Below are 13,966 nucleotides of genomic sequence, written 5' to 3'. Positions count from 1 at the left end.
CCTAAAAACAACAAATGAACAGTAAAAGACAAAGTCCATGGCTGTCCTAATGTTTATGTCTGTGCTTTAAACCCAGGCGAGTCTAAAATGTATCGACCCCGGAGACCTCGTTCCAGCAGTGATGCCTTGTCGACATCCTTCAATGGTGACTTGTTGGACAGCAGACAGCACTGTAATTCTTATGATAACGTGGGCCATGGAGACAGTGATGGGGATGACGGCCCAATCTGTGTGCCAGCTCTTATCTCTCCACCCCGCTCCGCTGATGATGTAGATTTGAGTCCTCCTGACATTGGCATGGCCACTCTGGACTTTGACCCCATGTCTTTTCAATGCAGTTTGCCTTTGGCAGAGAGTTCTGTCCTTTCACCTGAAATTGATGCTGCAAGTCTGAAGAGAAGTCCTGGCAGTGCCAGTGACTCAGAGCCGGTTTCACCTCTCCGAGCGAAAGTCATCAGCCCTTATCAGTCTCCTGACCTCAGTCCAGCTAAGCAGATGGCCTCTGCTGAGAAAGTTATGTTTCAGTCTCCTGAGAGCAGTGAAAAGTTTTCCATGTTGGCACCCTTAAGTATCTCTGAACTTGTAGATGTTTCCATACCTAATAAAGGACAAGAAAGCTCTGTGCTCCAGCCAGCTCCACCTTCTCCTTTATCTCCCCAAGATTCTCCTGCCAAAATTAATTCATTGTCTTTAAAATCCACTGATCTGCCTTTGAGTGAAGCCATTCAGCTAGAGCTGCTCTCTAAATCTGCTTTGTGTGAGTGTAGACAGAGCAAAGAGGCATCAGGGAAGGAAGCACTGGAACCAACACTGGCTGCCAATGCCAAAGAGCAAGCAGGTAAGTAAGCAACTGTTTCATTTGAACCCCTCACCTTGTATGATCTTGATTTTTTTTTAAAGAAAATTTTCAAGTCATGATTTGATTGGATTTTGTTAATAAAGTAACTGTTTTGCTTTCAGGTTTAGTTTACCAGGCTTTGAGCTTTAACACTATGCATGCCTGTCCTAAATGTAGAAAAAAAAACTTTGTAGATAGTGCACACTTAACATTTCCCTCTTTTTCCTGCTCTTGACAATTAGCGTACTCCTCCTGAACTTCAGAACCCTCTGTTTTGTCCTTTCCCAGGAGCTGTAGCTCTGGATTCACCAAAGGGCACTGCTCCAGTAAGCTCTGTGTCCCTACTCCCTCCTCCTCCCCAACCAAAGAACGCTGCCCGCATGCTGGCTTTAGCCTTAGCTGAATCTGCTCAGCAGGCCACTATTCTTTCGCAAAGGAGATCCTCTGGACCTCCCACACCAATCTCACCTCTCAGGCCACAGGAGTTTCTAGAAACACTTGACTGGCCACCCCCGCCCACCCTCCAATCACAGACATCCCAAGAGGAAGCTGTGGATGTGCCACAGATCCCTGCTACCTCTTCTTCACCTCCTCCCTGCACCCAAACTGCAACACTAACCCACTCAACGAGCCTGCCCCTCACCATAGTAGACAGTACAAAGTCACCAAACACTCCCTGCAATAGCGAGGATATTGTCACTCCAGTGGTGTCAAGCCAGAGTGCTCTTCCTGCCAGTGAACCTGTTCAGCTTCCCCCTACACACAAAAGTCCAGAGAGGCACCAGCCTTCTGTGGGCCAGACCCCAGTCAGCATTGCAACCTGCAGCACCACCAGTGGTGCCACCACACCAACCACCAACAGACAGGAATCCGGAGTCACACCACAACAAAGTTCTGAGGTGAGCTTTTTGTTGTTACTTATCATGATATATATATACACAGCAGGTGTACAGTTACAGTTGAAAAGAGATACCAATAATCAATAAATAATGTACTGTTTTTTTTTCCTCAGGTTCACACCTCTGAAAGTGTCCTGCTACCACCAACCACAAAATTCCCCGAGCAGCCAATAGCTGTTCTCCAACCTCAGCGTCAAATGCAAAGTCAACCTCAAATGCACTTTCAATCCCATCCTCAACCACAGCCTCACTCTCAGTGTCAGCCTCAAACCCAGTCTAAGTCTCAGCCCAATGCACGGATTGCACCAACCCCAGCAGCACCCCAGGAGCCATGTGGAGAAAGGCCTTGGGAAGCAATAAAGCCTGTGAATTCTCGAGTGGAAAGTGTTCCTCATCACCACACTCATGGAGTCACACCACCAATCCCACCTGTTCGCTCAATGGAAAGCAAAATAGCAACAGCTGCCCTCTGTAAAACTGAGGCTGCCAGTGCAGCCACCTATCATGCAATGTTGGCAGAGGCCTCTGTGCCTGGACCATTGGATGACACTCTGCCACAGTCTCATCCATCACAGCGCAAGTCTTCCATTCATCAGTCAGCTTATGTTTACCGCTCTAAGGGAGAGACTGCGTTACTTGAGCCCACTGGGGAGGCCTACTACCATCAGAGGGCTGCCCCTTCTGGGCCGTCATCCATGGGGTGCCATTATCGGCCTGAGAGCGTGCCTCCACACCTCTCTTACGTATCTAAATCGGAGCCCCAGATTCCTTACAGAGCCCATGGCGATGGCCGCTATAATACGATTGGACCAAGGTCCTTCCACCACTCTTTCAAATCTCGTGGACCAATGAGGGGGGAATACATTTCCCCAGGATCAGTGCACCGCCATGGCTATAGCTCAGTGGACGGAGCTGCTGTGTACCCAACTATCCGCAGAGTGCACTCTCTACATGTGCCACCCACCGCCATCCGTTCAGTGCCAATAACTAGAACAGAGGTTCCTCCAGAAGATGAGCTCTATTACTGTCAGCGCCCGGTTTACCACTGCAAGTCTTACCAGCAGACCTCGCAAGCTGAATATCATGTCACGCAGCTGCAGCCTTATTTTGAGAACGGAAGAGTCCAGTACCGGTACAGTCCTTATTCTGGCTCACATCCTCTCAACGCTCCCTTTTATGATGTGGATCCTTATGGTACCATCCGACTACGCCACATCCATTCTTTCAGTGGCCGTGATGCTGCCGTGCACCTCAGCAGGGCAAGTGGCAAATCAGGAGGCTATCAGTACCTGTCACGGTATGTCATTCCTGTGAAAGAGCATAGCTTTGTAAGCAGGGACATGCCTCCTTACCATGGCTCAAAGGGAGCTGTTTACTTCGCTTGGGACCCAGAGGAGGCGGAGAGGCTTCGCATGCATTCTATTCGCAGAGAAAGTCGAGCCAGGCAAAAGGTGAAAGGGCCCGTCATGTCTCAGTATGACAATGTGGGGCCCTACATGCCAGGAGACATCGGAGGAGTAGAAGTGCTACACTTGCGCAGTAAATCAGATCCTGGTAAAACTGTGTTGGTGGCTGCTGAAGGAAAGGATGGGAGATATAGTGTAACTCCTGGATCGCAGCATGTCTCCAGACACTTGATGTCAGATCCGGACGTTCTGATGTATATGGAAACGGAGAAACACGGCCAGGGAAATGGAATAGGAGACAAAGTTGCTACGTCAAAGCAAAGTAGCTCCAGAACCTATCCGTCTAACCATTCACATCATTCACAGCCTCCCCCACGGAGCCTGCATCTATCAGAAAGTGGACATCTCGAGTCAAAGTTTGAAACGGGAGACAAGCAGCTAACCAGTAAACACTGGCAGGAACACCCAGACAGCAGAAGTTTCCAGCCTCGATATGATCGTCCAGATCCAGATCGGCACATAGGCAGGGTCAAAACCACCAGCGGCAGCAGTGAAGATGACCAGCAGGCAGCCCCTGTGAAACCAGTTCCTCCTCCAAAGCCAGAGAGATCGCATAGTGTTAGAGAACGGCCACACTACAACCAGTCTAACCCTCCGTCTCATGTACAGGATAGCTTGGACCAAGACCATGCTGGATCCTATTCTCACCCACCACACGGACAAAGACAAACTCTGCAATCCCACTATGATAATCTGGATGATTATCATCCAGTACCTCATTCACAATCCTCCGTGCTAAACCGAGGAGGCTCAAGCTCCTATCATGCCCCTGGGTACTCCGCCTCCCACAGTAATCGAGCATATTCCACTGCCTTGGGACAGGGTGCTTTTATTCAAGCTGAGCTTGCCATGCAGAGGCCCGAAGCAGAGATTAATGCAGAGTGAGCAGATGTTTAACAGGCTAAAGGGTTTGGATGTTGATAACAGTTTCCGAATTAAAGTTTAGCAGCAGCCTCTGCAGGACAGTGGACTGTCTCATGACTGTATCCATTTAATTTCAGTTTTTTTTATTGTGTTAACAATATGTAAAGGACTTTTTATGGAACTGAATGTACCATGATTCAGTAGTGTACAAAGCCACATTGTGATAGTAAGAAACGTGGCAGTCAGACTGTAAATACTGTATGTGATTGACAAATGGTACATGCACCTGAACCAGAAAGGTAATGTATATCTGACAAAATACTACTGGTTATAAGGGATTTTTTATGTTCTGTTTTGTTATATTAGAATTGCTTGGGGTTGGGCATAATTGGGGGGGATAAAGGTTTGCATTTTAGAAATGCATGTAATCTATCTCTTACAGAACAGTTCTGTGTACCTTGATATCCATTGTGTACTTTTGAATGTTACAGTAACAGTGGAGGAGAACATCTGTGTTAACATCATACCCCCCACTACTTTCAGTGTACACAACTAGGTGGTACGTTAACCTGTACTTCTCTGCCTTTGGGTTGGGGGCCCAAAATGTGCAATTTCACCTTTTGTTCTCCAACTGTGCCATTACTATTATACAGTGTATTTTTGCTATGAACCGAATTCAACATACTAGATTTTAATGAACTGTGTTTGGTGAGGATATTCTGTCTTCAGAAGGACCAAATAATGAATGAGACTTGTAACTGAGGAAGCATTCCTGCAGCTGTGTTGGTTAATGACTGAGCTTGAGAGTGCCAGCATGAATCAGCAGAGAAAACTGTTGAGTCTTGTTTTTTTTTTTTTCCCCACTTGAGAACTTGGCAAGGGAAACATGATACTGACTGAGTACTAGTGATTGAGTTTCGCAGTTTTAACGCTTTAGTCAGACAACTTTTAAACCAGCACCTTAATGACTTATATTTAAAGATGTTTTTTCCAGCGAATACATTTCATGTAGACACATTTTACACCAGAATTTGATATTCTTTCATTAGGAGCCACTCTACCCGAATGATTTGTCAGGTATTGTATCAGGGGCCTCATTCAGAATAAGAACCCTGTCAGTCCATGTAATCCTAGTCAGTGCTATGTAAAAGGCACAAGCTGATCCCAGATCCCAGCATTCTTACTCTGAGCGCATGGTCTGCATAAGGAATAGAAAGTTAAATTTCCCAAATAATAATAATAATAATAAATTATTAATAAATTAATAATAAAACTCTTAAAAAGTGGTTCATGATGAGGGGGACCTGTTCATATTGTTTGCCACATCAGTTGCATGTTTCTGTTTTGTTCAATTTGTTGTATAGATGAAACTTCATTCTGCATAACAGTATGTTTATATCTGTAATTCATTGGAATAGGGTCAGGATAATTGGTGAAATTAAAATTGACCTATTACATGTCAATGATTATAAGTAGTGTTGCCCTGCCTCATATGTCTCTCCAAAAGTCTTATTGAATAGTTTTCATTTTTATGGACACTTTCGTGATTCATTAACATGCCTTGTTTTGTTTTTTGTTTTGGTTTGGATTTTGTAAGACTGTGAAAAGGATGGTGGTCTAGTTTAAAAAAAAGAGCTAAATAAAAGCATATGTATAGTATTTTACGGGACCAAACTGAAATCCTATCTGATTAATATGTGTTTGGATCTTCCACTCCAGCATGCCCCCTGGAGGTAAAATGTGAAATGTAAGGGCCTTATTCAGTCAAGCCTCCTAGATCCCTCAGTGAACTGTTCCTGCCAGTTGGTAAGTGATAATCACAGTAGTGTTTAGCACTTCATGGTACAAAATATTCCATCTGAACATTCCTGTTCTTGATAGCCATTCAGGAAAATTAGTGTGGCCATACGTGTTTATTTTTTCATCTGGCTGGGATTTCTGAATTCCTTAATATATCTGGGATTTGGCTTTGCTTACATGTTGACTGTCCTCCTGCCCCCAGTGTTTTTTGCGAACCAAAGTATGGTCACCCTAAGAAAAGACATCTGCACACCTTAATGACACTCTGTTTTAAACATACAGTATTGGTTCACATTATCCACAAATCCTATAGTTTATTAATCAGGCTTAGTCTTGATTGAATTTGGCCCTTAGTTGCTGTGCAAAGCAGCCCATTGAAGTGTGATGGGCTCAGATTTTGTCTCACAAATGGACATACAAGTAAATTTCCCCCGATCCTTACTAACATGTCTCGGAGCCACCTAGTTGTGTGCTAAATGTGAAAACATCTTTTTGTAAGTTCAAGTATTAAATGTTGAGTCCTATTGATGAATAATATGATCAAAATTATTCACTGGTTAAATATATATTTATGCTATTTGTGTTTTACATTTGGATCATTTCAGTGTTACCTTTACAAATACAAATAAACCTCAGTCTAGCCAGAGGAACCCGATTGCTTTCTGTGTATAGAATTGTCTGGCAAGTCATCTACAGAGAGATACAACAACTGGTCCAGCTATGAAGGATGGTTGAAATTAATGCTTTTTTTAATCTTATTTTTTATGAACTAAGAATCTACTCCTCTCTTCTTCATACATTGTTTTCCATGTGCATATTAATTTGAACAATGCCTCGAAAGTCTGTCTCAAACTATATTATTATTTTAATATCAGTTCTGTTTTTATCTATTAGTCTTGATTTCTCAGTGCATCAGTAATCTCACATCAGCTGTTTACTGTACATGTAATTTCAATGAAAACTTTACTTCTTTATAACAAAATTATACATCCACACAAGTACGTCCCAAGTCCAACAGACATTTATTTAGTCAAACATGTTCTAAATCTGCTGAGCTGTTAAAAAAAGGATGTTTGTCAAACTGCAGCTTTAACTGGGTTTCAAATACAAATCATTCATTCTCCATTTAGATATCACAAAATATAATTTAAACAATTTTATATAGTATTACAGAAACTGCATTATTTGCTTTAGATGGCAACTGATGTGAGACATTTTCGTAGTATCTAGATCTGTGTACAGAACTGTACAGGCATAAATGTGCTTGATCATTCGCACATCTGAAGGTTTATCCAAAAAAACTAAAGTCTGGATCAGCCACCACATACATAAACATAACTTGCATGCAAATTGATCATATAAAAATACACTTAATCTGCTATGTCCCAGTACTTGGAGTATTTTCATGCAAACTTTGAAGGGCCAAATCGGACCACTTCATTTCTTGCTCTTTGACTGACTCTGTGGATCCACCATTATCTTGCTCTGCTTCTGGAAGTTCACTCTAAAAGAAAAACAAGATTAACATTACTAATGTGAATAATAACTTAATAAACACAATATATCAAAACAGATGTACACCAAGTTGTCAGTTTATTAGGAACACCTCACACTCACTGGCCATTTTAACAGGTACGCCTACCATATGTGTGCACTTCCTACATTTACAGTTATTTACTGTAGCCCATCTGTTGCAATACAGTTTGTTAGCTCCCCTCTATCCCATCCATCTGTGGAAAGTGGCCACCATAGGACCACCACAGACCAGATATTTTGGAGGTGGACTGTTCCCAGCAAAGAAGTAATACTGACATGGTACGGACACGTTGGTTCAGCTCAGCTCAGTCCCAAATTAGTGCACCTGAGGACTGCAAGGCTATAGGGTGTCCCATTTCTCACTTTGGCATTCAAAGGGGTGCTCACTAGCACCAGCTATGCAGCCTTCAGGGAGGACCACAACAATGCAGCCTCTTGCCCAAAAATCCTAAAAAGTCAGAGTGGATGACTGGCCAACATGGCAGAGAGGAAGATATTGAAACGTGAGTAAAAATGCATTTGTTTATTATTTTAGCTTGTTATTTAGCTACACTATGCTTGAAACTGAGCCACTGTAGAGAAGGAATCTGGTTCGTTGCTTGGCCAATTCGATGGGTGCAAAACAGAGTCTGTCCCAAATGCATGTGTTTAAACCAAGCACCCTTGAGGTGTCTCGCCCTATAGGTCTGCATGTAATTTATGTCATTAAAGTATGGGGAGAACCACAGGGTTCAGGGGACTTAGAACACCATCTGGATTGTGTCAGCTTTATTCAACACATTACTGTGTTGGTACACAGTGTAGATTTAGTTATCTCAAGTTTTTCCATGCACAATTGGTGTTTCCATATTCAAGCCCATCATCCACTGTTAGTAGGATATTTTGGTTGGCAAACTATTCCATTGTCAACCCAGCAGTGACAAAGAGGTGTTTTAAAACCCCAGCAGCAGTGCTGGGCCTGATAGCCTTACCATTTCAGTGTCACTGTTGTGCTGAAAATGGACCACCACCAAAATATCCCAAATAACATCTGGTCAGAGATGCTTCTATGGTGGTCCGTGTCCACTGATAGGTAGGTCAGAGGGGCGCTGTTAAATTGTGCAGCCACAGATGGGGTACAGGCACATCTGTAAACCTACAAAATGCACCTTTATGGTAGCTGCATGTGATTAACGTGACAATTCATTGTATATTAATAATGCCGTATATCTTTTTGTATTGTCACATTTTCATCTGACGTGGTTCAACCGTTTCGTCTATTTTACACGTTTTTACTGAAATTTCTGGCAGTTTTACACAGCCAGCCAACCTTAATATTAGTATCAGTATTAGAGACAGTGAGAAGTTACCAGAGGAATTGTCACATCTTCATATGGCAGCCGGTCCTCCCTCCAGGCATCATCGGTCAGATCCAGCACTCTGCCGTCTCTCTGAACCTCGCTGTCCATCCCGCCTCTGAGACTCCGAGCCAAACAGGACCAGCTGAGCCGGTAAACCAGACTAGACCGCAGACGGCTTTAAATACACAGTACTGTCGTCCCCGTGCAGCCACCAGCGTCACTGCTTCACATCTAAAACGCGCAGTAAGACAACGATAACCAACAATGAACTTCGAGGAGTCAGTCTCCGCAGAGCCGACTGTCAGCACTAGCGCGGTGTTTTTCAGCCCAGTCCCTTTTTGATGACGTTATACCCCAACGTCATCACATTAATTAAACGGGTTTTTAATTTTATTTATTTATGTATAATTAGTAATAGCAAAACAATGTCCACATATATTCGAAAACACAAACCGTGCATGGTCAACAAATATTAGTAAGACTATTAACTTACAAAATTAATATTAATAAATAAACAGATGAATTATAAATAAATAGAATAGTGTAAAAATTAAAACTTAGTAAACAAAAATAAAATAAGTATAAAAGTTTTTAAAAGGGGAGGGGTGAGACAAACTTTGCCAGGTCATGTCTATGAGATCAAATAATTTTTTTCTAAAAGTTTATAGTGGTAAGAGAGCTCGTTGTGGAATGACTAGAAAATCGATTGTTTTTGTATATCTCACTTTGTGTATGATTTTACTGATTTTGCCATCAGTAAAATAACGATTAAAACCAGTCCAGAACTCTAGTCCTGGATGGGAGGAAGTGCAGACTTGCTGTTTTGGACCTTTCTTAAAACGGATTAAAATTCTAGAGCTAGAACTTTATTTTACTACTTTGCTGCCATACAAACTGCGGCTGCCAATACAATATAACAGCAGAATATTTTGCTTTTGTATAACGGAACTACAAAACCCATAGTTCAGGACAGGCGCCGCTTCGTGGGATGTGTGATAGTGGCGTCATCCGCGCGACAGACTTTGTAGTCCGTTTTGGGGAAGCATTTACTAAGTACTAAGAAATATAACTGAATACGGCCGCGTCATGTTGTACAGTCTGTAAAGTGCATCGGTGTCTTCCGTTATGTTTTGAACGCGAATAGCAGAAGGCGATGTGTCAACTTCTCAGACCAAAACAGAGGAGCTTCACAGAATTTTATACAGTGGAAAACTGCCACTCAGTAATGTCTTCCAGGTTTGTCAAACGCTAGAGGGGCGGTCATGACGTCTGTGAGCGCGAACTGCTTCATCAAGCCAATGAGCAGATCAGCTCACCAACCAATCAGCATTCAGTGGCAGCAACGCTAACCAATCAGCACACAGTAGCTGTAATGCTGAAGTCCTACTGCCCAAAACCTGTTTGTTGTAGAAAAAAAAGTATAGGCAAGTTTTCCTTGTTTTATTTTTTGGGGTTTTTTTGTGAAATATATCCTTCTACTTTCTAAAATTAAAGGAAGGTCATGAACGAACGGCGAGTAACCCTTTTAACTTTACATTTAAGCCGTTTAGTACCATTTACCCCCATTCACTTAGGACTCGCTCGCGGGCGCCCTCTGGCGTTTTGCAGTCATGTTTTTGAGATAGCGGGATAAATAGGAAGTGTCTGGGCGCCCCTTAAACCGGCTCGGGGCCTTTATCCTGTCGCAGTTTCACTCACTGTCACTGATCTTCACATAAATCCAACCAGAAATGCCGCTGTATATCACACAAAGGGCAACAAATCGTTTTTTTTTTTTACTGAAACGCAGCTTCTAGTAAGCTAAACAAAACTAGACCTTGTTAGATTATTACTACACGCAGCCACATCAAGCACGTATTACATGTACACCACTTACAACCACTTACTTTTTCAGATATAAATGAAGTCACACAGATCCATAACTGTACTCCTTTAAATCTTGTCGCTGTCTCTATAACGCCATGATCAGATCACACATTTGTCCAATCAGACGCGAGAAATCTGCTTGTGTTGTGACGTTTTGACCGCTCATTGGTCTCAGCTGTATTCTGCGACTGCGTCACGCAATGTTGTACTGGTATCAGTGCTGAGCAGCAGACAGCCTGCAGGGAGCTGAACTTCAGCACCTAATCAGGTAAGACACGCTCGTTTCTTCTCCAAACTCTTCTCTGAACTGAAGTACATGGGTGTTTGAAACCTGCAGTCGCACACGGCAAATTAGTGCTTAATTATGTCCTTATTACTATGCATTTCACGTATCTCTGTGTGAAGTCCGTGTTTCTCAGTTGTTTTGAACTTGTTCTGTGTATTCAGAGCAAACAGCAGATCACTCGTTTTTTTCTACTTCAAATGAATATCAGTAGCACTGAGGACTGTATCCTTCCTAAGCATTTCTATGTCGTGCCAGGTTCATTAAACTTATTGTTATTGTAAGGTACATGTATAGAGCTTATATGAAACTTTGTCTCCCTTCTTTCTTTTTCATCCCATAGTGCCAACCATGGACCTTGTACTGAACTTTGCAGACTATTACTTCTTTACTCCGTATGTGTATCCCTCCTCTTGGCCTGAAGATGAGCCCCTGCGGCAGATCCTTGGACTGTTGGTGGTCACCAACCTCGGCGCTGCAATTTTATATCTTGGCCTGGGTGCTTTAAGCTACTATTTCATCTTTGACCACAGTTTAATGAAACACCCTCAGTTTTTGGAGGTCAGGACTCGCATTTAAATAACATGCAAATAACACAGACCGAGCATATAGCTGCAAAAGTTACTCTGACTTTAGTGATTTTGCATGTACCTTTCCTTAGTTTAGGCTTCATATGTCCAGAATATCCAGGTATCAGCCAAAAGTGATATTGCTTCATTTTTGTTTTTTTGCTTTTTGTTTTTCTTGCTTCACAGAACCAGGTGTGGCGTGAAATAAAATATGCTATGACTTCTTTACCGGTGATCAGCATTCCCACAGTCGCTCTGTTCTTCGCTGAAGTCCGAGGCTATAGCAAGCTCTATGACAATGTCGACGACTCTCCACTGGGTAAGATTATGTGATGCCATTCAAAGTGCAGTTTCTTTTGGAGGTCTTCTGTCTGTTCTAAGAATGGCAGTCAATATAAAAATGTGAAAAAGCCCACTTTTGTTTTCTTTCCTTCTTCTCATCCATCTTAGTAAAATAGAGAGAACCATAGTTATCTCTGTATATTAAATGTCTCAGCTAAGACGTTTTTTTCTCTTTGATTTATTTTTTTTTATATTCAGATGTATTTAAAAATGTGTGAAGCAAATAACTGCCTGTTCTTACAGATCTGCTCGTTCTTGGTATTTTCTCTGTTTATACAGTTGGATTCTTGAGCTTTTCCAGGCCTTTTAGTCTGTCTGTTTTCTTGCATTTGTCAGGTTGGCCAGGGCTGATTTTCAGCATGTTCTCATTCCTCTTTTTCACCGATATGTGCATCTACTGGGTTCACAGGTTCCTTCATCACAAACTTTTCTACAAGGTAATTGCCAAGCTTATAATATTCTTAAACAAAAAAAGAAAAGAGAACTAGTAAAGCAAAGGGAACTAATAAAGTGTTCAGAAAGGGGCTGGAATGGAATCTTTGAATATGGGGTGGGCAATATGGCAAAATGTAACACAATGATAACATCATGATACATAACACAGTATTTAGTTTTTCTGAGGTTTTGCAGACAAGTTGGAACGGACAAAATACACCAGAAAAACAGTAGCACCACATTTAAAAAGACTATGATAAGCAATGAGTACAGTTATATAATAAAATAATATACTGGGCTGACATCCAATCAACTACTTGTTAACTGTGCCGCTTCTGCAGGTTGTTGTTTACAGACAATTGATCTTCTTTATTATACATGCAATTGTTCATTGTTCTAGAAGCACTGATGATGCCCACGTTGTACTCAAGAAGATAACATATTTCTAACAAAACATATTGTCATTTTACATGTATCACAAATACATTACTAACGAATTCATGTGTACATGAATTTGTGTAGCACTTACATAAACCTCACCACGTTTGGAAGATCCCGACTCCCTTCGCCAGCCACGCTTTCCACCCGGTGGATGGTTTCCTTCAGGGTCTGCCGTACCACATCTACCCTTTCCTCTTCCCCCTGCACAAGGTGCTCTACTTAGGCCTCTATGTCTTTGTCAACATATGGACTATCTCCATTCATGACGGGGACTACCGGGTCCCGAAAGTGCTGGAAAAATTCATCAATGGCGCGGCACACCACACTGACCACCACCTCTTCTTTGACTACAACTATGGACAGTACTTTACCCTGTGGGACCGCATCGGACGCTCCTACAGACACCCCTCGGCTCTGATGGGGATGGGGCCGCATGACTGCATCAAGAAACTACAGGCAGAGGGCAAACTTGACTCCAATGGCACGACTGGCCATGTTAATGGGGGGGGTTCTCATGTGAAAAAAGAGTAATCAACTCGTTACATCTCACATATTGATGTTTTAAGACAAGCCTTTATTACTTATCGGTTATACATTCATCATTACAGAAACGTTCTTATAATCCTGTAGACAAGTCGAGGATAAGATCCCTGCAATCTCAAACAAGAAAAAAGTGAAAACCAGCTTAAATGCATGACTGCAGAGGCATTTCTATGAAACACTGAGATAGATGATAATTTATTAAAAGTGTCTGTTTTTCTATTATTGCCAAATATAACCATAAGCACTTTGATAGTATAGTAAAGATGACTGCACTCAAGACAGTTTTGAATCATTTATTCCAAAAGCATTAAAGCCTGTAGAACATATAGGCAGGTCTCTTAGCTTTAATGCAGCTAGCATGGTTTTGCCAGTGTGCACTGCATATTAATGCTGTGCTTTTATTTATATATATATATATATATATATATATATATATATATATATATATATATATATATATATATAAAGAAGGCAAAGCATTCTTGACTTTTAATGTATTTTAATGTAACAAGATTTTTTTCTAGGTAATTTTGGACTATTTCTGATGGTTCACTGAATGTAAAGGACAGTTTCAGGGCTCAGATGATGCAGAAAAATAAAAATGAATCTATAAAAAGTAGATACAAGGTTGGTATAACAGCAATGATATGCAATGAACTCTTGTTGCAATTTTGTACTGTAACAGCTGTAGTTTCTTCAGTAAAATAAGCAGCATTTTCTAACACAGCTTTTCTGAGGTTTGTA

The 13,966-nt window shown here is 41.8% G+C and overlaps 3 protein-coding genes across 8 annotated transcripts in view; 2 read left to right on the top strand and 1 right to left on the bottom strand.

Moving 5' to 3' along the window:
- The window catches only part of arhgap32b (Rho GTPase activating protein 32b), a 99,794-nt gene extending 93,275 nt beyond the window's left edge, over window positions 1–6,519 (top strand). For all 5 annotated transcript variants that reach the window (XM_036587851.1, XM_036587850.1, XM_036587849.1 and 2 more), the window contains 3 exons: window positions 77–838; window positions 1,127–1,737; window positions 1,851–6,519. In XM_036587851.1, the coding sequence (XP_036443744.1) occupies window positions 77–838; window positions 1,127–1,737; window positions 1,851–4,088 (3,611 nt within the window). In that variant the 3' untranslated portion in view covers window positions 4,089–6,519. The remainder of the gene's footprint in view (window positions 1–76; window positions 839–1,126; window positions 1,738–1,850) is intronic.
- A 351-nt stretch (window positions 6,520–6,870) lies between these two features.
- anapc13 (anaphase promoting complex subunit 13) lies at window positions 6,871–10,719 on the bottom strand. 2 transcript variants are annotated; one of them, XM_036588213.1, is made up of 3 exons: window positions 10,630–10,719; window positions 8,753–8,974; window positions 6,871–7,371 (listed from the first exon to the last, which is right to left on the bottom strand). In XM_036588213.1, exons 2-3 carry the CDS (start codon window positions 8,849–8,851, stop codon window positions 7,246–7,248), a joined length of 225 nt encoding a protein of 74 aa, XP_036444106.1. In that variant the 5' UTR covers window positions 8,852–8,974; window positions 10,630–10,719; the 3' UTR covers window positions 6,871–7,245. The 2 variants fall into 2 exon arrangements, with proteins under 2 accessions (XP_036444106.1, XP_036444107.1); XM_036588214.1 differs by lacking the exon at window positions 10,630–10,719 and having other exon boundaries at window positions 8,753–9,071.
- Window positions 10,720–10,783: 64 nt separating this feature from the next.
- On the top strand, window positions 10,784–13,499 carry sc5d (sterol-C5-desaturase). Its single transcript, XM_036588212.1, has 5 exons — window positions 10,784–10,877; window positions 11,236–11,453; window positions 11,648–11,780; window positions 12,140–12,240; window positions 12,761–13,499. The coding sequence occupies exons 2-5, from the start codon at window positions 11,244–11,246 to the stop codon at window positions 13,208–13,210; spliced, it is 894 nt and encodes a 297-aa protein (XP_036444105.1). The 5' UTR covers window positions 10,784–10,877; window positions 11,236–11,243; the 3' UTR covers window positions 13,211–13,499.
- The last annotated feature ends 467 nt before the right edge of the window (window positions 13,500–13,966 follow it).

Source organism: Colossoma macropomum, unplaced genomic scaffold (genome assembly GCF_904425465.1).
Source record: "Colossoma macropomum unplaced genomic scaffold, Colossoma_macropomum, whole genome shotgun sequence".
In the NCBI taxonomy this organism is placed as follows: Eukaryota; Metazoa; Chordata; class Actinopteri; order Characiformes; family Serrasalmidae; genus Colossoma; species Colossoma macropomum.
The sequence above is the reverse complement of the archived record's forward strand: the minus strand, read 5'-3'. Positions and strand labels throughout refer to the sequence as shown.